This window comes from Geotrypetes seraphini, chromosome 12, assembly GCF_902459505.1.
Source record: "Geotrypetes seraphini chromosome 12, aGeoSer1.1, whole genome shotgun sequence".
Classification (NCBI taxonomy): Eukaryota; Metazoa; Chordata; class Amphibia; order Gymnophiona; family Dermophiidae; genus Geotrypetes; species Geotrypetes seraphini.
The window spans coordinates 83,203,252-83,230,051 of record NC_047095.1 but is presented as its reverse complement, the minus strand read 5'-3'; the positions used below and the strand labels follow the sequence as shown (position 1 = coordinate 83,230,051).

The window sequence follows — 26,800 nt, the reverse complement described above, 5'->3', positions numbered from 1 at the left end:
CTGTAAAAAAGCAGGAGAGGGTAGCTGGGGTGCTGGTGGGTGCAGTAAATCATACCCGGTATGCTGCAGGGGGGGGAGGAGGAGGAATTGGCTGTGCAGAAGGCTGATTGGCTGACCGGGGGGGGGGGACAGGAGAGGAGGAGGAATCGACTGTGCAGAAGGCTGATTGGCTGACCAGGGGGGGGAGAGGAGGAGGAATTGGCTGTGCAGAAGTCTGATTCGCGGACTCATTCCCTGACCGGAAGAGGCAGTCAGAAAATACCGTGAATAACAGTCCGTGAATCACAAATTTGCAGGGGAACACTGTAAATAAAACATTTGTATCCAAAGAATAGTTCTCTTTAGGTTAGAAACCTGGACCCGACACGGTCCATGTTTCGATAAACACTTTTTCCTCAGGCCACTTTGGTTCTCAAAAGTAGTAGCTGAGAAGGTAAGGAATAAGAGTTTAGCTTTCATAAACTACAAAAGATCGCAGAAAGAGGAAGACAAGCAAAAATATCTGGAAAAGTTAAGAGAGGCTGCTTGAGTAGTCAGGAAAGCAAAGATGCAAATGGAAGAAAAAAATAGCTGACAGTAAAATGGGGAAACAAGACATTTTGTAGATATATCAGTGATAGGAAGAAGTGCAAAAGTGGCATTGTGAGACTCAAAGGTGAAGGGAAGAAATATGTAGAAGCTGATAAAGAAAAGGCTGAATTGCTTAACAAATATTTCTGTTCTGTGTTCATGGCTGAAGTGCTGGGAGCAAGACCACAGAAGATAAACGTGAATAGTGTTGGAGAAGTGGTAGACCCTGATTGATTTTCAGAGGGTTGTGTTCTTGAGGAGCTAGCTGAATTAAAGGTAGGCAAAGCGATAGGTCCAGAAGGTGTACAGCCGAGGGTGCTGAAGGAACTTGGGGAAGTTCTGGCCACTGACTCCTTTTCAATGCTTCTCTAGAGTCGGGAGTTGTACCAGAGGACTGGAGAGGGGTAGATGTGGTCCCTCTCCACAAAAGTGGAACTAAGGAAGAAGTAGGGAATTACAAGCTGGTAAGTCTGACTTCTGTGGTAAGCAAATTAATGGAAATGCTTTCAAAATAGAGAATGGTGAAGTTTCTGGAATCCAGTGGATTACAGGACTGAAGATAACATAGATTCATTAGAGGTATGTCTTATCAGACAAAACTGCTCAATTTCTTTGACTGGGTGACCAGAGACTTGGATAGAGGGAGTGCGCTAGATGTGGTGTATTTAGATTTTAGCAAAGCCTTTGAGAGTGTTCCACATAGGCATCTAAAAAACAAACTGAGTGCCCTCGGGATGGGCCCCAAAGTGACAGGCTGGATCAGGAACTGATTGAGTGGAAGGTGACAGAGGGTAGTGGTAAATGGAGATCGCTCTGAGGAAAGAGATGTTACCAGTGGTGTGCCTCAAGGTTCTGTTCTTGGGCCTGTTCTTTTTAACATTTTTATAAGCAATATTGCTGAAGGGTAAGATTTGTCTTTTTGCAGATGATACCAAAATCTACAATAGAGTAGACACCCCGGATGGTGTGAATAACATGAAGAAAGACCTAGCAAAGTTTGAAGAATGGTCTGAAATTTAGCAGCTAATATTTAATACCAAGAAATGCAAGGTCATGCATTTAGGCTGCAAAAACCCAAGGGAACGATACAGTTTAGGGAATGAAGAACTTATGTTCACAACAGAAGAGCAGGACTTGGGTGTGATTGTATGTGATGATCTTAAGGTGGCCAAACAAGTTGAAAAGATGATGGCGAAAGCTAGAAGGATACTAGTGTGCATAGGGAGATGTAGGGCCAGTAGGAAAAAGGAGGTATTGATGCCTCTGTATAAGACTCTGGTGAGACCTCATTTAGAATATTGTGTACAATTCTGGAGACCACACCTTCAAAAAGATATAAAAAGGATGGAGTCAGTCCAGAGGAAGGCTACTAAAATGGGGCGTGGTCTTCATCATAAGGCATATGGCAGTGGTCTCAAACTCAAACCCTTTGCAGGGCCACATTTTGGATTTGTAGGTAATTGGAGGGCCTCAGAAACATAGTTAATGTCTTATTAGAGAAATTACAATTTTGCATGAGGTAAAATTCATAGTTTATAAACTCAAAGTTTATAAATCTCAAAGTTTATAAATCTTTCCTTTTGGCTAAGTCTTAATAATAATATTGTAATTTAGAGCTAAAGAGACATATGATCAAGAAACTGTTTTATTTTACTTTTGTGATTATGATAAACGTACCGAAGGCCTCAAAATAGTACCTGGTGGGCCGCATGTGGTCCCCGGGCCGCAAATTTGAGACCACTGACGTATGGGGACAGACTTAAAGTCTCAATCTGTATACTTTGGAGAAAAGGCGGATGAGGGATGATATGATAGAGACATATAAATACCTATGTGGTATAAATGCGCTTGAGTCTAGTCTCTTTCATTTGAAAGGAAGCTGTGAAGTAAGAGGGCATAGGATGAAGTTAAGCGGTGATAGGCTCCGGAGTAATCTAAGGAAATACTTTTTTACAGAAAGGGTGGTAGATGCATGGAACAGTCTCCTGGAAGAGGTGATGGAAACAGAAACTGTGTCTGAATTCAAGAACGCCTGAAATAAGCACATGGGATCTATTAGAGAGAGGAAGAGATAATGGTTACTGCAGATGGGCAGATTGGATGGACCATTTGGCCTTTATCTGCCATCATGTTTCTATGTTTCTAATTTTGTCTTTCTTGCTTTACTCACCTTTCCTACTTCCTCTCCCTTTTCAGAAGGTACACCAAAATGCGACTTCAATTTATCTACTGTCCAATCCTGACTCCAACTATGTATAGTAACTCTTAAGAGAAATTTGATTAATTACAGAAACATATTTCTATATAAACAAATTTAGGGCTAATAGACCACAAAATATTTTTATTTGAGTTTGAACAATGAACATGAACAAACAAAAATGTTGTGAAATGAAAATATGCAATACACCTTTGTAAGTTTTTTTATTTTGAAGCTGGAGTCAGTGCATTTTTTATCAACTCCACATCTAACTCCACAGCCCTGCTCTTTGGCATTGCTGCCGTTCTCTGTATCACTCTTCTTTCTGCTCTGTCTTTATCATTGCTTTACCTTACACTCACTTGTTCCCTCCCCTTTCTCTGTTTCTTCCCTGCCTTTACAGAGTGGATCCTTGGGAATGTTATCAGGACACCTGGCAGACCACCTGCAGTGTCCTGGAACACCACCGTGACCTGATGAAGGTGAGTGGCACTCAATAGTTAAAGTATATCAGGCAGGATAGATGCCTTCTTTCTCAAAAGCCATAATGACTCCAGAAGTCTTTCTTTCCAGCTCTATTACTTTATCAAGATCTCATGAGACCCAATAATAGGCTGCAGAATTTATTTCTTTTATAGAAGATTCTGTATGTCAAGCTGTGCGCACTACAGTACTTTAAACATTTTCCTGAAAATAAGGAGAACTTACAAGATGCTAAAAACAGGAAAATATTCCTTTTAACATTGGTTCTTCAATTCCCTATCAGTCTCCCTAATGACAACATTATTGATGGCAGTCTCTCAAATGGCATCCCGCTTTCTGTTGCGTGATGGATCCATGCTGTCTGTGTGAGACACCGAGAATTAGACTGGCATGCTGCCAAGGTCTCGTCTTTTGGCAGGCTGAAGTGAATAAGTTGAATGTCATCTCCAGAAAAATCCATCTATTATCCAAGTCTATAAGAGCATGCTACTGCAAACAACTTACTACATACAGACAATAAAAATACTCAAAAGACAACATTGTATATTTAGAAAAAGACAAAGTAAAATGCTGTTGAGCTTCATAGCCTCATAACATTCATTTCTTAGAAAACCTATTGTTTAAACCTGCATGTAACAGCCTGAAAATACAGTTCATCTTCACTAAGCAGCAATTTCAAAACATTTGCAGCAGTGTTCTCAAACTATCTACATGCATGACACCCACAAAGATATCTCAGGGTTCAAGTATGCTATTCATCTTGGTTCAGCCCAAGGGCCTTTTTAGCTCCTGAATGAGCTTGCATCAGGACTAAACAGTATATATAATAATAGCAAAAACAGCAAGAAGCCAAGGTCAGCACGCATGCAGTAGACAGCTAAAATGATATGATGTGGATCTACTTGATCTCTATTTGGATAACCGAGAAATCTGCAGTACCTCTATACCAGTCAATATGGTGTATTCCATTGCCATAAATCAGCGTTAAAAGTCTATAGATAAGTAATCCCAGCCCCTCTGAGCTCTGGGGGCTATTACCCTCGATAAAGAGAGGTGCACTTTTTTCCCTTGCCACAAATATGCTCTTAAAGCTTACTATAAGTTTTTTTCATCTGTTCCCAAGGAACATTTGAAATGTACAAAGCCATCTAGGGACAACAATCATATTGTATAAGTTAATTGTACCCATTAATGAAAGAGAAATGCCCATCATGTATGCAAAGTTTATTTGGTGTCAATTAATAATGGATGGATATTTAATAAATTAAGCTGAGACAAATTGACTGGTATATTTATACCGTTGGCCCATTGTAAAGGAAGGTGTCCTATCCAGTTCTCCTTAATCTTTCTTTGGATAACCAATACCATAAATTTGTTGTTTATTTGAAAATCAGATAAATCTCCAAATTCATACAAGAGGGTTAACAAACTTGGTAAAGGTTGCTGTGGATTTTGCAAGATTATCAAAAGATTTTCATCAAAGGCCAATGTTTTTATCATAATTCTCCCACCTGTACCCCCTCTAGAGAACTCTACAGCGTGCACAGGAGAGGCTTCAAGCATAGTAGAAATAACAAGAGAGAGAGAGGACAATCATGCCTTGTTCTTCTTTCACTTGCAAAGGGGGCAGTTTTAACTCTACTTAGTAGGAGAGATGTTGGCAAAGCCACAGGTGGGCCTGGACCTACCCAGTTTGAGCTCAGGCCCACCCAAAATTTTATCTCCTTTAGTGTGGCTGATGGGGATTCCCAAGTCCTACCAGCTGAAGACCTCCTCCCTGCCAACAGAATTTACATGTTGGGTGGCCGCTGACACTGTCCCGGAGCCACCATTGTTTCCAGCTGCAAGCCACTCCCTTCCTCTTGTATGCTCAGTTTTCACGCTTGCACGAAACTTAGCATAGCACATGGAGGCTAGTGACTGGTGACAGCGCTCTAGGACAGTAAACTCTTTGGTGAGGAAGAGGTCTTCAGCTTACGGAGCTTAGGGATCCCTGGCAGCACAGGTTTACCTTGGGGGGAGAGGAGAAGTGCCGGGGAAGGGGGAGGAGCAGAAATTAAATTTGGGGTTTCTTTAGTTGGGAGGGGAAGGAGATTAAATTATTGGCCCACCCACTTTGCTCTCAGGCCCACCCTAAATCAGTCGCCTGGCTATGCTACTGGAAGGTAAGTAAGTGTCTTAAAAAGAAATGACCAATGAACTTTGTTAAAGCTTTCTCTGCATCTAGGCTCACCATTATCAGTAGTATATTTTGACTTGATAAGGAGACATTGCTAGAAGAACCTTTCTCACATTAACCACTGAGGGCCTGATTATATAAATGGCGCCCAGGAAAATGGCACCTCCCACTCGTCATTCAAAGTTCGGCACCATTTATAGAATCAGGCCTAGTGGCGCCTAAATCACATTAGACATCGCTAGGCATCTGCAACTTAGATATCAGTATAATAGGCCATGGTTTTCTCGGCATAAAATACCAGCACCTAACTTATTCCACACCCAAACTCTGCTTCTAACCATGTCCACTTTTCAGGTAGGTGCCAGTAGGCCCAGTATAGACATCTACAAGGCACCTACCAACCCCTCTCCCACCTTATACAAAACCATAACTTGGTTTTTAGTGCTGGCCGCAGTGGTAACAGCGCCGACGCTCGTAGAAATTCTACGAGCGTTGGAGCTGTTACCGCCGCGGCCGGTGCTAAAAACTGCACTATGGTTTTGTAAAAGGAGGGGCAAGTTAGCACCTACCCCAAAATTAGTTTTTTCATTAGTTTTTTTAATAGTGCTGTTCAATTAACAGCACCGATTAAACAAATTAAAAAATAATTTAGGCACCTAGCTCGGCAAGGTGTGCTGAACTAGGTGCCTAACGGCAGGCGCAGTTTATAGAATCAGAGCCTGATTGTCTCCCTTTTACAAAGCCCACTTGTTCTTCACCCACAGATTCTGGCAAATGAACTGATAAATGATGATGTTCGCGATTTCGATTGTCTGCGGGTTTTTCCCCAGGCCCCCCCCCTGAGAAAAAACAGCCCCGGAAATTGGAGGGAGGCAATCAGAGGCGGAGGGAGGTGATCAGAGGCAGAGGGAGGCGATCGGAGGTGGCGTGGGGGTGATATGAGGTGGTGGGGGCGATTGGAGCATGGACCTTACCTGGTGGTCTAGCTGTGACGTGGGGCAGGAGCGATCTTCCTACACTCCTGCCCCATGCAGAGCCGTGCTGTGAGTTCCCGTGGTCTCACAAGACCAGATGAAACTGTGTCTAAATTAATCCTAGCGGCAGCTGCGTGACCAAGTTAAAAAGCACACAGTGAGCTGCCGCTAGAGATGGGAGAAGTACTGCTGGACAAGGGAGGAGGGAAATGGAAGGGAGAAAAGGTGCTGTTGGTCCTGGTAGAAGGGGAGGGAAAGCAACGATGCTACACACTGGAGGGGAGGGTGAGATGGTAGATGGGAAGAGAGCATATTAGCTGTGAGTGGGATTGGGAGAGGGAAGGAAGGCAAATTGTTACAGGAGGAGTGAGAGTGATGAGAGAGGGAGAAATGGACATAGGGTAGAGGAGAGAAAGAAATGATGCATGGGGAAAGAACATGGATTGGGGAGTGGGAAGAAAGGATGTCACTCGAGGGAAGAGGCAAGGAGAGAGAGAAAAAGTGTGCAGCAGGCAGAAAGGGTTGGACTCATGGAGAGGGTGAGATGGATGGGGAGGGCAGAAAGGAGCGGAGGATAAATGTCACATTGAGGGGCAAGGAGGAGAGGGCAGAGAGTGAAAAGTTGGACTCATGGAGAGAGAGAGATATATATGTTGGTTAGGGAAGGAGGACTGGAGGAGAAGAAGCATGCAGGAGGAAGAGAGAAAGAAATATTGGCCTGGTGGAAATGTTGGACTGGGAGCGGGACCAGAAAAGAGGAAGAGAAGGGAGATGGACTGCAGGGAGCAGAAAGGAGGAAGGAAGAGAAAACATACTTGGGGGGGAGGAGAGATGAGTAAAGGAAGGGAGAGATACCTGACCAGGGAATAGAAGGGAAGAAGGGGAGCCTGGTAGCGCAATAGAAATAATAGTAGTAGTAGTAGTAGTAGTAGTAGTAGTAGTAGTACCGTGTTTCCCCGAAACTAAGACACAGTCTTATATTAATTTTGGGCCCCAAAAAGGCACTAGGTCTTATTTTCGGGGAGGTATTATTTTTTTCATGTACAATGATTATCTCTCCCTTTCTCTCCTCCACCCCAATTCTACCTATTTCCTTTCTCTCCCCCATATGTGCAGCATCTTTCCTCCCCTCTCACCCATCCCCTTGTGCAGTATCTTTCTATCCATCCTATCCCCCTGTGCAGCAGAACCCTTGCAGCCTATATCCCTCCCTCCTCTTGTGCAGCAGAATCCTTGCAGCTTATATCGCTCCCTCCTTCCCATCCCTTGCGCAGCAGAACCCTTGCAGCTTATATCCCTCCCTTCCTCCCATCCCCTCGTGGAGCATTTTTTAATCCCTCCCATCTCCCCCGCTACTGCCGTGCACCCCCCCCTCTCTGCTGACCTTTTAATCTCTCCCACCTATCCGAACCCCGACCGAGAGACGGAAATACATTACATTACATTACAGATTTCTATTCCGCCATTACCTTTCAGTTCAAAGCTGATTACAAAAAGAGTTATGGAAGAAGGGTTACAACGTTAGATCAGAGAAGGTTTCCAAGAGAGGGAAAAGTAGGATCTGGGGTTAGGGAGGGGATGGTAAGAGGGGGGTTAAGCTTTATCATGGTATTAAGCTTTATTAAGGGATTTCTTGAAGAGTATAGTTTTTATTTCCTTTCTGAACATCTTGTAGTCTGGGGTTGTTGTCAATAGGTTGGAGACTTGGTTGTCTATCTTCGCTGCCTGAGTGGCCAGTAGTCCGTTGTATAGTTTTTTCCGTTTTACTTCTTTGATTGGGGGGTAAGTGAATGGGGGGGTGTTTTTCTATGCCTGGTAGAGGTGGTTTGGATGAGACGGTCGTTTAGGTAGGTTGGGCTGTCTCCATTTATAGTTTTAAATAGTATACAGTAGAATTTAAATTGTATTCTTTCCTGGATTGGAAGCCAATGAGAATTGATGAATGCCTCAGTAATGTGATCATGTTTTTTCAATGAATAGACGAGTCTCAGAGCTGTATTCTGAATTGTCTGTAGTTGTTTAATCATTATTGCAGGGCAGGGGAGGTAGAGGATGTTGCAATAGTCTAGGATACTTAGGATTAGAGATTGTACTTGGAGCTGAAATTGTGTTTTATCAAAGAATTTTCGGATTTGTCTAAGGTTTCTCATAACTGCGAAAGATTTCTGTATTGTTTTGTTAATTTGTGATTGGGTGGTGCAGCCTCTGTCAATAGTCATACCTAGAAGTTTTAGGGTGGTTTGCAAAGGGTAGTTGATAGAGTTGATTTCTAAGTTGGTTATGGTTGGGATTCTGTTATTTTCTAGGAGGATGAATTTAGTTTTGTCTGGGTTGAGTTTCAGTTTGTAGTCTGTGTAGTGTGTCTGACATTAAGAGCATTGGTTGGTCGAAAGGAATGAGGATGGTGATGTCATCAGCATAGCTATAAGAGGATAGGCCTTGTTTGTTCAGGTAAACGCCAAAAGAGGCCGTATATAGGTTGAAGAGAGTAGGGGACAGTGGGGGCCCTTGTGGAATGCTGCAGGGGTTGGACCAAGGTTTGGATTTTTCTTTGTCTGATTTTACTTTGTATGTTCTGGATTTTAAGAAACCTTCAAACCATGAGTATACTTTATCCGAGATGCCTATTGAGTCCAAGATTTGCAGTAGGATGTTATGGTCTACCAGGTCAAATGCCGCCATCAGGTCCAACTGTATGAGCAGCATTTTTTTTCCAATGCTGAGGTGTTGTCTTGCTGTGTCGATAAGGGAGCCTAGTAGTGTCTCTGTGCTGAAGTTAGTTCTGAAGCCGGATTGCGTGGGATGGAGTAAGTTATGGTCCTCGAGATAGTTGGTGAGGAATTTGGCTACTAATCCTTCTGTTAGTTTGATATATAGAGGTATTGAGGCTATTGGTCTGTAGTTGGATGAGAGGTCTGTTGGTCCTTTTGGGTCTTTTAAGATTGGGGTGATGATGATTTCGCTGAGGTCATTCGGGAAAATGCCATCTGTGAGCATGGTTTGTATCCAGTGTAGGAGTAAGGTACGGAACTTAGTGCTCGCTGATGACAGGAGATATGGCGGGCAGTGGTTGAGTTCACATGATGCGTGGCTGTACTTATTGTAGAGTTTGTTGAATTCGGTCCAATGTATCTTAGGGAATTGGGACCAAGATCTGTCTGCAGCACAAGATTCATTTTTTGTGGGGAGTATTGTGACTTCAAGTAGGTGGGTTGGGTTACTAATGAGAGTAGCTCTGGTGTTTGTAATTTTATTCTTGAAGTGTTCAGCTAGGAGGGAGGCTGAAGGGGAGGAGTTATTGTTAGTGGTCAAATAGGGTATGGTGTTAGTTAGATCTTTTAATAGTTTTTTGGTGTCTTGGGTTTCCGTGCCTATTAGGTTGGTGTAATGTTTTTTTCTCTTTTCTTTTAATAGAAGTTTGTATTGTTTGTTAATTTTTTTCCAGGCGGTTTTCGTGTGATCTTGGTTGGTTTGTCTCCATTTTCTTTCCAGACGTCTACATTGTCTCATGAGTAGGAGTAATTCTTCATCGAACCATTGGTCTGATTGTCTGCATGTTCTGGTTTTGGTTCGAAGTGGGGCTTGTTCATCAAGGATGTTGTTGCTCAAATAGCCCCAGTGTGAAATGAAGTCTTTGGGGTTATCTTCTTGGATTGTTTCGTCTACTTTTGACCAGAAAATGGCGGGCTCGATGCGTTTGCGTGATGTGTAGATTACTATTTTGGATATTGGTTTGGATTTGTTTTTGGTCCAGATGATGTTGAAGGTGTAAGTGTAGTGGTCTGACCAGAGGGATGGGGACCAGGTTCCATTAGACGTTTGAATTTCTGAAGTAGATGTTTGATGAAGGCTGCAATGTCCAGTTGGTGTCCTTTCTCATGAGTAGTTTGTGGGTTTAAAATTTGGAAGGATAGGGCATTGAGGAAAGAAAGTAGATTGTCTACTGGCTTGGATGAATGGTCTTCAAGATGAAGGTTTAGGTCTCCTAGGATAAGATTGTGTGCTGCTGTAAGTGAGTTTTGGTATATGAAGTTTTCAAATTCGGATAGCCCAGTTTCCCGGTGTTATATAACAGAGCATAACCGTGCAAGTTATATAACTTGCACAGTCTGTGTCTGTGTATGGCCGTTTGGTGGAGGATGGGCAGGGGAGGGCTTCAATGGCTTTGAGGGTGTAGATGGGCTGGAGTAAGTCTTAACAGAGATTTCGGCAGTTGGAACCCAAGCACAGTACCGGGTAAAGCTTTGGATTCTTGCCCAGAAATAGCTAAGAAGAAAAAATTTAAAAAAAAAAAAAAATTTAAATTGAATCAGGTTGGGCAGACTGGATGGACCATTCGGGTCTTTATCTGCCGTCATCTACTATGTTACTATGTAAGCATGCAGTTTAGTGAGTTTTTCAGTGCGGTGGAAGAGATTTGACATGCTAAAAGGTCCATGTAAGGGGTGGAAGTTTTTTCCAATATGTTTAAGGTTAGGGAGTCTTTGAGTAAGATCGCTAATCCACCTCCTCTTTTTTTCTCTCTGCAGGTCACTGTAATTTTGTATCCTTGAGGGCAGACTTCTGTAATTCTTGGGTCTGTGTCCGATGTTAGCCAGGTTTCTGTGAGGAAGAGGCAGTCTAGGTTTTTGTTTTTTATCCAGGTTTTTATAAGTTCTGTTTTTGGACCTAGGGCTCTGACGTTTAAGTAGGCACAGTTAGGGGTGGTGGTTTCTGTTTGGTGGTTGTGAATCATTTTAGGGTAGATGAGTGAATTTCGGTTATGGTGTGGTTTGGTCTTGGGTTGTGTTGCTCTTCTTCCCCATGCTGGTGTTATGGGGTGTTGAACGCTTGTTTGGTGGTTGGAGTTTCTGTACAGTACCTTATAACAAACTGCATCATTGGCAGCACAGACACTGGAAACATAGTTATTTATTTATTTATTTAATTAAAAAATGTCTATACCGTTTAAAACTAAACGGTGTACATAATTTACATACACAATTTTAAAACAAAAACATGATAAAATAAAATAGTTAAAAGCACAGAAAAATAAAGTCACCACATAACAAAGGTAGGGAAAATAATTTTATTTTCAATATAATGATAGAAATGTGTCAGTTTTGCAAATTTATATCTGCTGTGTATATTGTATGTATATGAAAAATGAATGGAAAAAATTGCATTACAATTAGTAAAGGAGGCGAGATCTGGGGAAAAGCTTGGGTGGGTGTAGGGTGGAGCTTGGGAGGTCTGTGGTTGGGGGTACTCAGTTGATATTTGTTAGACTTCCCTGCTAGCATGCCCTACTGCCATTTCTGGCCCTGTCTGGAGGGCCTCTGTGCATGCATGGATGTCGACGTGATGATGTCATGCATGCACATGATGTCATTATGGTGACGTCTGCGCACTTCCGGGTGCCTCGAGCCGTGGCCACTACCTTTAGTGTGCCCCGGCTTTGGAAAGTTTGAGAGACCCTGCCCTAGGATGTATGATTCTTTTTTAATCCTTTGGACTTCTAGATTGATATTGAGGATTTCAAGATCCAGTCAGCAGGTTTGCACTAACTAGTTAGCCTGTAGATCTATGTATGTTTTGAGTATTTACAGTTAATGGTTGACTCTTGACTTTTCTTCTTCTGACCTTTAGAGGGTGACTGGATGCATCTTGTCCAATGTCAACACACCTTCCATGACCCCTGTGATTGGACAGCCACAGAATGAGTCATCACAGCCCATCTACCAAAACAACAACATCTCCAACAGCAAGCCCACCGCAGGTAGGTTGTAACTCTGAAAGTAAAACTCTTTTGGTATTGTGTTTCACTCCATAGGAGATGAAATTAGCCATTGCAAAGCCATTTTTAAAGAAAAGACGGAAAATGAGCTTGCTGCTATTTTGAGCTAAATATATTTGTTAGTGAGGTCAGCAAGACCTCTATCTTTTCATGTAACATCCCCCCCCCCTCCACACACACACACACACTTTCCTATTTAGTCTTTGGCCACGTTTGGGTACCGCAGAGTTCTAATCTTGCTTCATCCCTTGAAATAGAGGAAGCATTGCTCCTTGGCCCTAGGTTATCTCATACAGAGTCCCTTCAGGGTCTGCAGGGGCCTGATGGCCTACACCTGACCAGAAGAGGGAAGAATGTCCTGGGTCACTTACTTCATAAAGCTTTAAACTAGGTGAGCCGGGAGAGGGGACGCACACTCACACAAGCTGGGAAAGTAACTCGGAGGCAAGAAACCGCGCCAATACTAAAGGAGACAGAGGGAGGGAAGAAAGAAGAGTGGAAGACAAGGACTTAGTATCTGGTGTAAGCAATAAAGTCGGTAGAATGAGGGACAAAGGAAAAGACGGAGTCTCCTTCTTGGAGCCAGTGGAGAAAACTCACATGGACAGGACGTCAGGGGGGAGAAATCGCTTAGACAATAAAGTCGGTAGAATGGGGGACAAAGGAAAAGACGGAGTCTCCTTCTTGGAGCCAGTGGGGAAAGCTCGTATGGACAGGACGTCGGGGGGAGAAATCGCTTAGACGCTGAAGGAGACCTAGGCATCAGAAGGGGTGACAAAGGCACGACTGAAGGGGACAAACTATCTCTACAAGAAAACACTCCACACCAAAAGAAAAAATGGGCAGCCATGTATGCTAATGCCCGTAGCTTAGGCAACAAAATACTAGAACTGGAAACAGAAATGAGAAACGCTGACCTTGATGTAGTGGCGATATCAGAAACTTGGTTCTCGGAGTCCCACGGATGGGATATGTTTATACCAGGTTATAATCTACTCCGTCATGACAGAGAGGGCAAATCAGGAGGAGGAGTAGCTCTATACATTAAAGAAAACATCAAAGTTACTAAAATCACAGACATCAAGTATACGGGAGAGTCCCTCTGGGTGAACCTGGCCAGGGGCAATAACAAATGCCTGTATCTTGGTGTTATATACAGACCGCCTAAACAAAAGGAGCAAGCCGACGATGAGCTAATGGAAGACTTTGAGACCATAACACTGCGGGGGATACAGTGCTAGTGGGAGATTTCAATATGCCCGATGTGGACTGGAACTAGCCTCCATGCGAGGAGCATGCCTAAAGCAGATGGTACTGGAACCCACCAGGGGTCAGGCAACCCTGGACTTATTGCTCACCAATGGTCACAGTGTCACAGAGGTATCGGTGGGAGACACCTTGGCATCCAGCGATCACAACATGGTGTGGTTCCACCTCAAGAAAGGAAACCCAAGGTCAAATACGTCAACTAAGGTACTAAATTTCAAAGGAACAAATTTTTAAGGCATGGGGGACTATGTCTACAACGTGCTGCAAAATCAAAGCACGATAGACAACGTAGAGGACCTATGGTCGACTCTGAAATCTACACTGCTGGAAGCAACCAACATATACATAAAAACCGTGAGCAAACGAAGCAGAAACAACAAACCACAGTGGTTCACCGCGGAGATATCAGAGCTAGTAAAACAAACAAAAAAAATGCATTTGTTACCTACAAACAGTCGCAGCAATTTGAAACCAAAGAATCCTATATGGCAAAATCCAGAAAAGTTAAAACGACAGTCAGAGAGGCCAAACTCCGGATGGAAGAAAACATAGCTAGGCAGGTAAAGAAGGGGGAGAAATCCTTTTTCAAATACGTCAGTGACAGGAAGAAGAACACAAGCGGCATTGGGCACCTGAAGAAACCTGACGGTAACTTTACAGATTCAGATGCAGACAAAGCAGAATTACTCAATAACTACTTCTGCTCGGTCTTCACCTGCGAAGCGCCAGAATCCGGTCCTCAGCTACAGACAAGGGGGGGTTCGGAAGACCCATTCCAGGACATGGAATTTACTGCAAGCAAAGTCTACCGTGAGCTATCAAAAATAAACGTGGGCCCAGACAATCTACACCCTAGAGTACTTCGAGAATTGAGTGATGTCCTGGCAGAGCCGTTGGCCGTGCTCTTCAATCTTTCCCTGAGCAAGGGAAAAGTACCCTAGACTGGAAAATTGCAAATGTTATCTCGCTCCACAAAAAAGGGAAGTAGGTCGGAGCCTGAAAATTATAGACCGGTGAGTCTCACATCAGTAGTGAGCAAACTCATGGAAAAACTGATTAATAATAATAATAATAATAACAACTTTATTCTTCTATACCGCATTACCATGGAAGTTCTATGCGGTTAACAGATGAAGAGACTGTACATTTACAGTGAAGTTACATTTTCTGCGATGATACGTTTACATTTTTGACGATACATTTACGGTGAAGTTATTTTACAGCTAGGTTACATTTGCAGAGTTGTTACATTTGCTGTAAGGTACATACAGCGGTGTTACTTATAGCAGTGTTACATACAGCGGTGATGAGTCTGGAGGTAAGTCGAGGTTAATAATAATAATAATAACAGTTTATATACCGCAATACCGTTAAGTTCTATGTGGTTTACAGAAGATTAGTGGGGTACAAGTTGAGTTGACGTACAAGTTGAGTTAACTTAAGGGATGTGGGAACAATGGGGAGAAAGGGCAAGAGAGGGGAAGGAGGGAAGTGGGTCAGCTGTCTAGGTATTTCAGGAATAGGTGAGTTTTGAGGCGTTTCCTGAATACCTCATAAGTGGTGGGCAATAGGAGTTGTTCTAGGTCTTTACCCCATAGAGCAGCCTGATGTGAGAGAAGATGCTCATGGTGTTTTTTTAGTTTGCATCCTCTAACCGGGGGAGAAATGAAGTGCGAGTGGGAGCTTCTCTTGTGTTTGTTGGCTGAGAAGGAGAATAAGTCAGTGATGTATTTAGGGGTTAGACCGTAGAAAACTTTAAAACAGAGGCAGGCGAACTTAAACTTTACACGAGCTTCCATCGGCAGCCAGTGTAGCTGTTTGAAGTATGGCGTCACGTGATCGAACTTCTTTAGACCGAAGATTAGTCTGACCGCAGTGTTTTGCATTAGTTGTAATCGTCGCATATTCTTTTGGGGGATTGCTAAGTAGGCGATGTTACAGTAGTCGAGTTGACTTAATACGAGGGATTGTACCAAGATTCTGAAGGCAGAGATATCAAAGTATGCTTTAATGGATTTAAGTTTCCAGAGGGTGAAAAAAACTCTTTTTGATTAGGGAGTCCACCTGATCTTTCATGGTGAGGCATTGGTCCAGAGTTACACCCAGTATTTTAATGGTGGGCTGTATGGGGTAGTTATGTTTGTTGATGTCTAGTGGGGTTTTGGTGTCAAGAGGGCGCGGTGAAGCGACAAAGAATTTTGTCTTCTCAATATTGAGCTTGAGTTTGAAGTCTGTCATCCAATGTTCCATCAAGTTTATGGCTTCTGATGCTTTTGGAATTGTTTCCGAGATGGAGTTGGCAAATGGGATAATAATTGTGAAGTCATCAGCGTAACTGAATAATTTTATCCCTAGCTGGTTAGAGGTTAGAGGAGGAGGCAGGGAAGTGGGGGGGAGAAGTTAGAGAAGTTAGATTAAGAACAGATTAGACGTGTTCATGGATGATGAAAGATTAAGAGATACCCACCAGCATGGCTTTACAACGGGAAGGTCCTGGGTAACCAAAAAACTGGATGAGGGTGAATCACTGGACATAGTATATTTGGACTTTAGTAAGGCTTTCGATAGTGTTCCACACTGAAGGTTATTAAATAAGATGAACTCGCTAGGACTAGGAGAAACACTGACAGCATGGGTACAAGACTGGCTTAGTGGAAGATTTCAAAGAGTGGTGGTAAATGGTATCCCCTCAAAAACGTCGAGAGTGATCAGCGGAGTGCCACAGGGCTCGGTCTTGGGCCCGATGCTATTCAATATCTTTGTTGGGGATCTGACTCAGGGACTCCGAGGCAAAATTACACTATTTGCCGACGATGCTAAACTATGCAACGTTGTGGACAGGGCCTCAGAACCTGATGGTGCAACCAGGCCCAACACTATGGAGCAAGACCTGCTTGTATTGGAAAAATGGTCCAGTACTTAGCAACTAAACTTTAATACCAAGAAATGTAAAGTGATGCACCTTGGGAGTGGAAATCCACGCAAAACATACACCTTAAATGGCGAAAACTTAACAAGAACTATGGCAGAAAGAGACTTGGGAGTTCTCATCCAGGACAATATGAAAGCTGCTAACGCACACTTAACATGAGAAAAATGGCTTACTGCAAAATGTGTTAAAGTGTTTGATAGTAATTTCCTGTCAGCATACATCAGTCTTGCATGGGACAAATTTGTAATTTTTTTCTGGAGGGGGGTGTGCCATGGGCAGGGAAATAGGCGTGGAAGTGCTAGCATAACTGGATAATGCAGGTTAACATTGAAGCACTGAGGCCCTGATTCTTTAAATAGCCCCCAACTCCTAGGCACCATTGAGCGTGATTTTCAATCATCCACTAGGCGCCATTTATAGAATTGCACCTAGTGGTGCATTGAATTCTTAGGCTCTGATGCTTATCCGATGTTCATAGAATTCCTCATAGAATTTTCTCATAGCTCCATGTAAACCACCTTTTGTGTGTAAACCACACAGAAAAAGCAGTACAGTATAATCAAGTCCCATCCCCTTTATTAAATGTGACACTTTCTACTACATACCCTTTTACTGAAAAAGGTTTCTTCAAAGTAAACAGTCAATGACAACAGGTTAAAATGCAGCTTCAAGCACATAAGAGCAGAGATTAGATCCTGTATACCAAACACTTTTGAGATACCCTCCCTTAGGATTTTGAGTTCCATCTAGATCTTTACTGGGTTTCCTGGCTCTGAAGGACTCTTCTTAGTACCTGATACTCCCAGTTCTGAAATCTCTCCTTTACAGTTCCTTTTCTCCATCTCTGGACACCTGGAAACTCTGGGATTAAACACTGGTTGAACAGACTTTTCCTTTCCTCCTCCCAAATTTCCACACAGCTGGCTCCCTCAGAAACACTTCTTCACTGGATACCAGAAGGACCATCAGAGAATTCAACTGCTTGGTACTCTGCATCCACCACAGGGCATTAGGCAATCAGGAGTAGGGGACTAAGCTTCTCCTTTCCTGATCCATCCCAAGTATAGGGGGCAGAAAACTGCACTTCTCCCCAATTCAGAACTGTCTCCAAGAAAGAGGATATATAACCTTCTTTTCTCACACTAAACCAGCTCTCCAGAAGACACTGACTAGAATCTTCTCGTGAGCACTCTGACCAATTCCAGGACTTTGTGGCCATTCCCGAAGGGAAATACCTTAACAAAATGGTTTGGTTCAGTCCACACTTGCTGCTTTCCCTATTCTTTCATGTGGAAGAGGAAAAGTGTGCAAGGCCCCTTTATGCTCATTTGCTTTTTTTTTATTCATTGTGTTTTATAGTTGCTCTTTTCCCATCTCTTTCTTTCTCAGAGAATGTTTCTTTGTTTCTTCCTCTCTTTTATTTACTCACACTTTCTTTCTTTTTTTCAGCAAAAATTATAGGGAAGATGGGAGAAGGACTGAGCAGGATTTGCTGTGTTCGCCCCCCAATGGAACGATTCACTTTTGTTGGTAAGAAATTCAAAATATCCAGTGATGTTAATGTTTTCTGTCATTTTTGCTCCTTTCTCTTCATTTAATCTACTTCCTCAAATGGTTTTATGCCAATTAGCGGAACATAGGAACATCTTTGGTTTCCCTTGCCTTTCTCTGCATACCCAGACAACCACAGACCACCAATCCACAATTTGTAAAAACTACCAAAGTCCAATGTAGAATTTGTATGAGGATCTTTGGTGAAAAGTGTGAGTTAACAGCATATATGCTACTAGTCTTATAGCCCGTTACATTAATGGGTGCTAGAATATATGTGTGTGTGTCTGTCTTTATTTCTTTTTCTCTCTCCTTAGCGCTTTCTGTATTCTACTCCCCGTCCATTATCCCTTCCTTTTACCTCCCCTGTGTCCTCCACCATCCCATCACTGTTCACCTTATCCAGCAGCAGCTCTTCTCCCTTTGTTTTACCTCCCCCCTGTCCATCACCACCTCCTTCAAAGCCCGTTACATTAACAGGTGCTAGAATAGATGTCTGTCTTTCTTTCTGTCTGTCTCTCTGGCCCCATCTGTCATTGTTTCTCTCTGCCTCAGCACTGTGAGGTTCTAGAGAATGACACGGTGACAGAATCCGTCACTGCCACCATCCCCACACATAACCATGGGAAACCATCCCATGCCATTCTTTAGTGTTTATCTCAACTTCAGTCCTTTTACACCAGCATTCTTCAATGCAAGGCTTGAGGGTCAGTGGTTGTGTCCATTCATACTCTTGATTCTTCCCTCTCTCCTGAAAGAATGCAGATGGTTTATAGCGGTTATCCGCAGGGATGGGGACAAATTCTGTCACCATGTCATTCTCTAAAACCTCACAGTGCTGAGGCAGCAGCTTTAACCACATCAAATTTAACCACATCCATTATATTTTCAGAGAATAGTTTTGCCCCCAGTTATCCAGTCACTGATCTGTTTTTCTTCCCCCAACCTAACTAAAGCAAATTAGCTCTGACATTCCTGCATCTGAGGCATATGACTCCTGCCATTGAAAGGCAATGTTTCAAGAAACAGATTGATCTGACAAAAGTTAGCACCAGCCTTTTTGTGAGGGGGGAGGAGTTGGGGGGGGTGATCACTTGGATAACCAAGTCTACTTCTACCTTTGTAGTTACCCTGGAAGACTGTTTATAAGCATCTTAAATAAAGTAAAACCCACAGGCAAAGCCAGGATCTCTCTCTGTTAACAGGCCACTTCGGTGTGTTTGGCTAGGAAGCCTCTGTGGCCCTTCAAAATACTGCTGTCAATAATTTGAAGGTGGGCTGTCTAGGACCTCCACAGGGCTCCCTCACCGCGGGGGAAGTATTTGGTCTAACGCGCCTTACCGTCACTCCGTACTTGAGCGCGATGCCCTGCAGCGTATCGCCATCGCCCACCCGGTGCGCCATGTAGCTCTCGGCCAGAGGCGCTGTCATGCTAGCCGTACTGCCGTAGGAGCGCGTCTTAGTGCGGGCCAGGCTCTGGGAGAGCTCGCGCAGACCTCCATCAAGGAAAAACAGCACTACCGGCCAAAGTTTATTTTAAAGTTTAAAGCCGCTGCGGCAGCTCCTCGCACTATCACTGCCTGCGTCGGAAGCCTCATGAGAGGAGCCGCCGCAGTGGCTTTAAACTTTAAAATAAACTTTGGCCAGTAGTGCTGTTTTTCCTTGATGGAGGTCTGCGCGAGCAGGGAGGCGGTGGGGGGCCATTTATTTTTAATTTTGAAGGCGGCGCGAGCTGACTCGGGCTCGGGGCCTTCCGCTGTTGCAGGAGCGGAGCGGGCTTCTGGAGGTGATCAGCGGGTGGCTGCGGTCCCGTGCTGAAGTTTGGAGACGGTGACACGACAGCGTCCTCTATCCCAAATCTCTGGCAGACGCGGTAAGAGCTGAGAGGGCCGGTGGAATAAATATTTAGCCTCCCCCCCCTCCAGGGCGGTCTCAGAACTGGTTCGGTATCATCTGCCTCGGGGGAGGGAGAGAGATAGTTTCACGCGCATGCGCACTTCCTATGGGTCGCTACAGCCCACGGAAAACCGGCGCACGCATAGGAAGTGCGCATGCGCGGCTTACCGTTTTATTATATTAGATATACAGACTCATTTAGGAAAATGAAAGATGGAGAACACAAATTGTATTCAAAATGGTTATACTCCCCATAATGCAGTGGTCTCAAAGTACCTATAACATCTCATTTATGGCCTCAAGAAATCGGACCATGTAAGCCCGTATTACAAAAACCTACACTGGCTGCCTGTGGAAGCAAGGGTCATCTTTAAGTTTGCTTGCCTTTGCTTCTAAACCATGACAGGTTCATCCCCAACCTATCTATCTCACCAATTTGAATTCCCAGGGGAGAGTGTGGCGCAGTGGTTAAAGCTACAGCCTCAACACCCTGGGGTTGTGGGTTCAAACCCACACTGCTCCTTGTAACCCTGGGCAAGTCACTTAATCCACCCATTGTCCCAGGTACACTAGATAGATTGTGAGCCCACTGGGACAGAGAGGGAAAAATGCTTAAGTACCTGAATAAATTCATGTAAACCGTTCTGAGCTCCCCTGGGAGAACGGTATAGAAAAGTGGATAAATAAAAATGTAAGCCCATTGTACTGCCATATAGGTGACAACTGCAGACATAGGGGGCTATTGGGGTAGTAGACAAGTGGATACAATAGATTTTGGAAGAGTTTTGGAGGGCTCACCATATAATGAGATGTATACCTGGCATCCTTAATGTGAAGTTCACAGCAGTGCCCCCTAGGGTGTCTCACTGCTCTGCTGGCATATCTATGTGGCCAGTCTATTAAAAACACTGGCAAATGGCTTGTTTTGGACATTTTTAATTAATAATTAAGTCAAGCAGCAAAACTAGATAACCAAATCTCCAATCTACTGATAGCGGCCCTGAAATCCCTGAAAAAGACTTAACACCACAAGTTTCCTTCTTTCCTCCCACTAACTCCCCGACCCTCCGAAACAATCTGCTCTACACTTTATCTTCCCTGAAAATGACCAGATATCTTTTTGTAATCCACCTTCTATAACTCTTTTGTAATCTGCCTTGAACCGCAAGGTAATGGCGGAAGAGAAATCCCTAATGTAATGTAATGTAATTTTTGATAATGGCAAAATAATTAGACCTCTAGTTGGACAAAACATCCAGCTGGGCCATTAAATAAAAATAGATATGTTATGGTTTTCAAGATGGACATTTTATCCAATCAATGTTTGAACGTTTTTCTTGAATGTCCTATCAAAAAAGCCCCTCTTAGTCAAACAAATTCCCTTCCAATATCATATATATTAATATGTTGTCTTTTCCTGGCTCCACACATACTCATTTCTCCAATCAGACACCCGTACCTTTTATACACTTTCAAAGTGATGATAATTCTTGTGGCACCAGCATAACATTCTGGCTTCAAACCTGAGCGCTCACTCTTTCATCTCATGTATATAGTAAATCCAACAATCTACCAGGGTTTCACCTTTTTTTCATTCCAAATTTCAAAATGACCTTCTTAACCAACAATGTTGTTACTTTTATGAGCTTTTCTTCAAACTTTGATAACTCCCACATATGGAGTATTTATTCATGACTTCACAGGTCCTCTTAGATATAAAAATTTATGAAAAAGTTTTCTGAAGTCAGACAGAGCTTTTTCAAAGTCTTAAATAGTCTTTAGTTATTAAATGTAATTTTTTATGTCTGACAAAGGACAATATGCTGGATGTTAGCAGGTGTCATTGAGACTTGGATGTAGATATTAAAGCCAGTTCTACAGTGGAAAAGCCTTTCATTTTCTGTTTTTCCTTTAGACATAAGTTCTCCTTTCTTGTATTCTCACTTTTTTGGGTTGTTTTTTTTTTTGTTTGTTTGTTTCTGCTAGATGAAAATGCAAATCTTGGGACGGTGATGAGATACGAAGAAATTGGTGAGTGGACCACAGTAAAATCATTCTTGGTCAAAGTATTAAATACCATGGATCTGTTTATAATTCACGCATGCAACTTTGAGAAGAAAGTATTTTTCCCTATAGTACACTAAAAAACAAAACAAAAAATTAGAGATGAGAATTCCATCTAAGCAAGACTGCAAAAATCCATGACTGGATCCCCAGATGTATGGCTTCCTGTGAACTCTTGTTATATTTAGAAACAGAGTATGCTGAGTGTGAACACTGTCGTCATATGCAATAATGTATTTGGAGTTTATACTAGTAAGGTGTTCCCCCGGTCATTCGCAGTCGGCGGTTCACGGTCCTGATCATTCGTGGTATTTTCCGACCGCGAACCGCCAACAAGGAGAGGGCAGTGGGAGAGGCAGGAGAGAGCAGCCGGAGCGCCGCGAGTGCGGAAATCACTCATGGTACGCTCCGACTAGGGGAGTGGGCGACGAGATGGCAGATGAAGTTCAATGTAAAGAAATGTAAAGTATTGCATGTAGGAAGCAGAAACCCGAGGTACAGATATACGATGGGAGGGATGTTATTGAGTGAGAGTACCCAAGAAAGGGACTTGGGGGTAATTGTGGACAAAACAATGAAGCCGACGGCACAGTGCGCAGCGACCGCTAAGAGAGCGAATAGAATGCTAGGTATAATCATGAAGGGTATTACAACCAGAACGAAAGAAGTTATCCTGCTGTTGTATCGGGCAATGGTGCGTCCGCATCTGGAGTACTGCATCCAATATTGGTCGCCGTACCTTAAGAAGGATATGGCGATACTCGAGAGGGTTCAGAGGAGAGCGACACATTTGATAAAAGGTATGGAAAACCTTTCATACACTGAGAGACTGGAGAAACTGGGGCTCTTTTCCCTGGAGAAGAGGAGACATGATAGAGACTTACAAGATCATGAAGGGCATAGAGAAAGTAAAGAGGGACAGATTCTTCAAACTTTCGAAAACTACAAGAACGAGAGGGCATTTGGAAAAGTTGAAAGGGGACAGATTCAAAACCAATGCTAGGAAGTTTTTCTTCACCCAATGGGTGGTGGACACCTGGAATGCACTTCAAGAGGGTATGATAGGACAGAGTACAGTATTAGGGTTCAAGAAGGGATTGGACAATTTTCTGAAGGAAAAGGGGATAGAGGGGTATAGATAGAAGACTACTACACAGGTCCTGGACCTGGACCTGGACCTGTCTATGGACGCGTTAGCGTTTTAATCGGTTAGCGCACACGAGCGGATTGCTGGGCACGATGGATCTCTGGTCTGACCCAGCAGAGGCACTTCTTATGTTCTTTCCTGCACTAAGTTGGGCCTTAGCCAATCAAGAGCTGCTTTGACACTGAGTGCAGTGCTATGAATAATAGTGGTTTCAGCTCAGAGAGAAGGTTTGGTAACTAAAAATGTTGGTGCTTGTAACTAAGGAGGCATAGCCCCTGACGAAACTAGAAGTGAAACGGTTGGGCAGCCGTCGGGTGCAAAGATAAGTGCCTTTCCTTTGCAGCACTATAGAGCACTTTTACAGCACTGTATGCACTTTATCATTTATGCAGAGCCTGTTGAAAATTAACAAAAATATTTATTGCACATGCTATTTGCTAAGATCAATGATGAAAACACCACCCCAGTAAGGGCGCAAATAGAATTAGAAGTAGTGCCTTGGGTGTTTGAGGTCTAGCAAGAAATCCACTTATTGTAGATTTGTCCTCACTATCTGGTATTTATATCAATTGGACATTTCTTTAAGTTTCCTTATTTAGTTGATTTGTACATCTTCAGAGTAGCATGCCATGTGTTAGTTGCCAGATTCTCTCAGAGAGAAAAATACATTTCGAGTTGCATTATTCATTTACTATTGGAGTTATTAACCTGCAGTACTGAATTACTGCAGGCTAGTGACTCCTGTGGTAAATTAAACTGCAGTAAAATGCAATATTTTGCTACAGCTTAATAAATTCCATCCTGGTTTGTTTTTTTTTACCACTTCCTCCTGCAGTGGATTCCAGAGCTTATATTATATACTAGTCGTTAAGCCCGTTACATTAACGGGTGCTAGAATTTATGTCTGTCTGTATTTTTCTTTCTGTCTCTTTCCTCCCTCCATTTCCCTGTGTAGCGCTGTCTCTGCTTTCTTCCTCAGTCTGCACTCTCAAGCTGTAACATTACTGCTTAGTTTTTTCTCCCTGCAAGCATCTCTGCTCTCTTTGCTATTTTTCTCTTCTTGCAGGGGTCTCTGCTCTCCTTTCTCTATATGTTCCTGATTCCTGCAAACTTCTGTTTTCTCTGTATGCTCTTGATCCTGTGTTTCCCTGTAGGTGTCTCTTCCTTTTTTTTTTTATTCATTCTTTACGTATGGTTGATTTATTAAAAGTTTTTATATTTTTCCTATTTGTTGCATGCCTGTCTCCTTGGCCGCTGTATGTTTCTCTTTTTTTGCTTTCTGTGTTTGTTTGTGTTTTTTTGCTGATTGTCTACTTGGTCGCTGTCAGTCTGTCTGTCTCATTAGCTGCTGTATGTCTGTATGTCTTTTTTGCAGTCTTACTCCTTGGCCACTGTATGTCTGTATGTTTTTTTTTCCTGAATTTATCCTTGGGCATTGTATTTTTTCTTTTTTTCTGTTTGTCTCCTTGGTTGTTTGTATTTTTTTTTGCTGTCTCCTTGCCCACTGTCTCTCTGTCTGTCTACTTGGACGCTGTATGTAAGTATGTCTGTCTCCTTGCCTGCTGTATGTCTGTTTATCATTTTTTTCCTGTGTCTCTCTCTCTCTCCTTGTCCTCTGTGTTTTGTTATTTTTTCAATCTGTCTCTTTAGCCCCCTGTCCTTCTGTGAGTGTCTGTGTGTCTCTCTCTCCTTGTCCTCTGTGTTTTGTTATTTTTTCAATCTGTCTCTTTAGCCCCCTGTCCTTCTGTGACTGTCTGTGTGTCTCTCTCTCCTTGTCCACTGTTGTTTGTTTGTTTTTTTCAATCTCTCTTTAGCTCCTGATCCCCACTCACTGACCTTTGCGCGACTGCATGTTATTCCGGCTGGGTTTTCATGGCAACCCTGCTTGCGGGTCTGTGAGTGTAGGGCCGTTTTGTCGGGTCTGGTGGCGCCGTGTAGGGCGGAAGTGGGGAGGCAGGGCCTCGACACCGGCCGGGCGGCTCGCACCGCCGGCCCCCAGAAGCCCGAGGCCGGCGGCGGGGGAGGCAGGGACATGCCTGGCGTGCCATGGTGCAGGAGGAACGGAGATCGGCAGCTGGCTGCGGTCCTGCTTGTGGAGGCGATCGGCTGGTGACGTATAAGCGCGCATGCGCACTCCTTCGGCCACAGACTTACAGCGCACGGAACACGCAAATAGAAGTGCGCATGCGCGGCTAGCTTTTTATTATATAGGATTGTGAAAACAGTATTTTCTCCAATTTGTTTTAAATGTACTACTTCATAGGCCTTGGACTCTCATAATTATAGAAAGAGTTGCAGAAAGATGTTTATTGCAGGCCTCAGGAGATATAATTAACTCTTCTGGGCTAACCAAGCATGTGAAGTTTACCATAAACTCCATTATTCCATTTGCATTTTAATGAGCCACTTTGCATGCATTTGCATGGAACATATCTCATTATTATTTAACTCACATTGAGCCTTTATTTCAAACAAATTTGTATTAATTTCCTGATAAAACACGAGGATCAGTACAACACATTTATATTACATAGATACACCTTCCCTCTAGCCTTCCCCCAATAACAGATACGAAGGCCCTCATATACTAAGGTAATCAATTTAACGCGCGCTAAACACTAACGTGTGCATGTTAGTCTATGGACGCGTTAGCGTTTTAATCGGTTAGCGCATCTTAGTAAAAGAGGGGGCAAGCCTCTGGTGGCCTAGTTTTTTATAGCCATCAGTGCTAATTGAAAGAAAGTTTCACATTGAAGAAAAATTAAGAGATAATCCCCCCTCTAATAGATCTGCACCCAAGCTCACAGTCAGGCGTCTTCCATAAACCCCTTCTCATAGGTTAATTATAAAAAATTTAAAATAATACTTTGCAACGTGGACACACTTGTTGAATATAACTGTCCTATGTCTTCAAAAGTACTATTTACTAGTGCTGCCCGATTCACGATTCGAATCGGTTCACCGATTCACTTCGAGTGAATTGATTCGAATCGATTTAAAACAAAAAAAATCAGCCTTCTAATTCGGTAACTGACCCTCCCCCTGGCCCCCTAAAGCAGGAGCGGCAGCGCTGCTTCTTGCTGGCTGGCCGCTGCCGCACCTGCTTTAGGGGGCGAGGGGGGTAGGGTCAGTTGGGAAGTGCTGGTGTCTGGCTTCCCTCCCTGGCCTCCCGCTGGTGTCTGGCTTCCCTTCTGGCCTTCCGCTGGTGTCCAGCTTCTCCCCTGGCCTCCCGCGCACTATTTACCTACTAGCAGCAGCCTGCAGAGAAGATTGCTAGTGCTAGCGATCTCTGCAAGCTGCTTTAGGTCTTTGGAGCTGTTTCCTCTGATACGGTCCTGCCCCTCCTCTGATGTCAGAGGCAGGATCGCGGAAGAGGAAACAGCTCCGAAAACCTATAGCAGCTTGCAGAGATTGCTAACACCAGCGATCTTCTCTGCAGGCTGCTGCTAAAAGGGAAAAGGTGCGCGGGAGGCTGGGGAACACGAAGGCCTTCCGGGGGAGGGGGTGTACAGTCCTTCAGGGGGGGTGCAGTCCTTGGGGGGACAGGCCTTCAGGGGGACAGGCAGGCCTTCAGGGGTGGGATGCAGGCCTTCAAAGAGGGGGTACAGGCCTTCAGAGGTGGTGTCACAGGCCTTCAGGGATGGGGTACAGGCATTCAGGGGTTGGTGCACGCTTTAGGGGGGGTGGTACAGGCCTTCAGGGGGAGGTGCAGGCCTTCAGGGGGGATACAGGGCTTCAGGGGGCTCAGACCTTCAGCGGAGG

The 26,800-nt window shown here is 43.6% G+C and overlaps 1 protein-coding gene across 1 annotated transcript in view; it reads left to right on the top strand.

Moving 5' to 3' along the window:
• Positions 1–26,800, top strand: part of NMNAT2 (nicotinamide nucleotide adenylyltransferase 2) — a 130,945-nt gene that overhangs the window by 76,746 nt on the left and 27,399 nt on the right. Inside the window, exons 4-7 of the mRNA XM_033915380.1 lie at positions 3,171–3,249; positions 12,032–12,161; positions 17,830–17,910; positions 21,814–21,858. Coding sequence (XP_033771271.1) covers positions 3,171–3,249; positions 12,032–12,161; positions 17,830–17,910; positions 21,814–21,858 — 335 coding nt within the window. The remainder of the gene's footprint in view (positions 1–3,170; positions 3,250–12,031; positions 12,162–17,829; positions 17,911–21,813; positions 21,859–26,800) is intronic.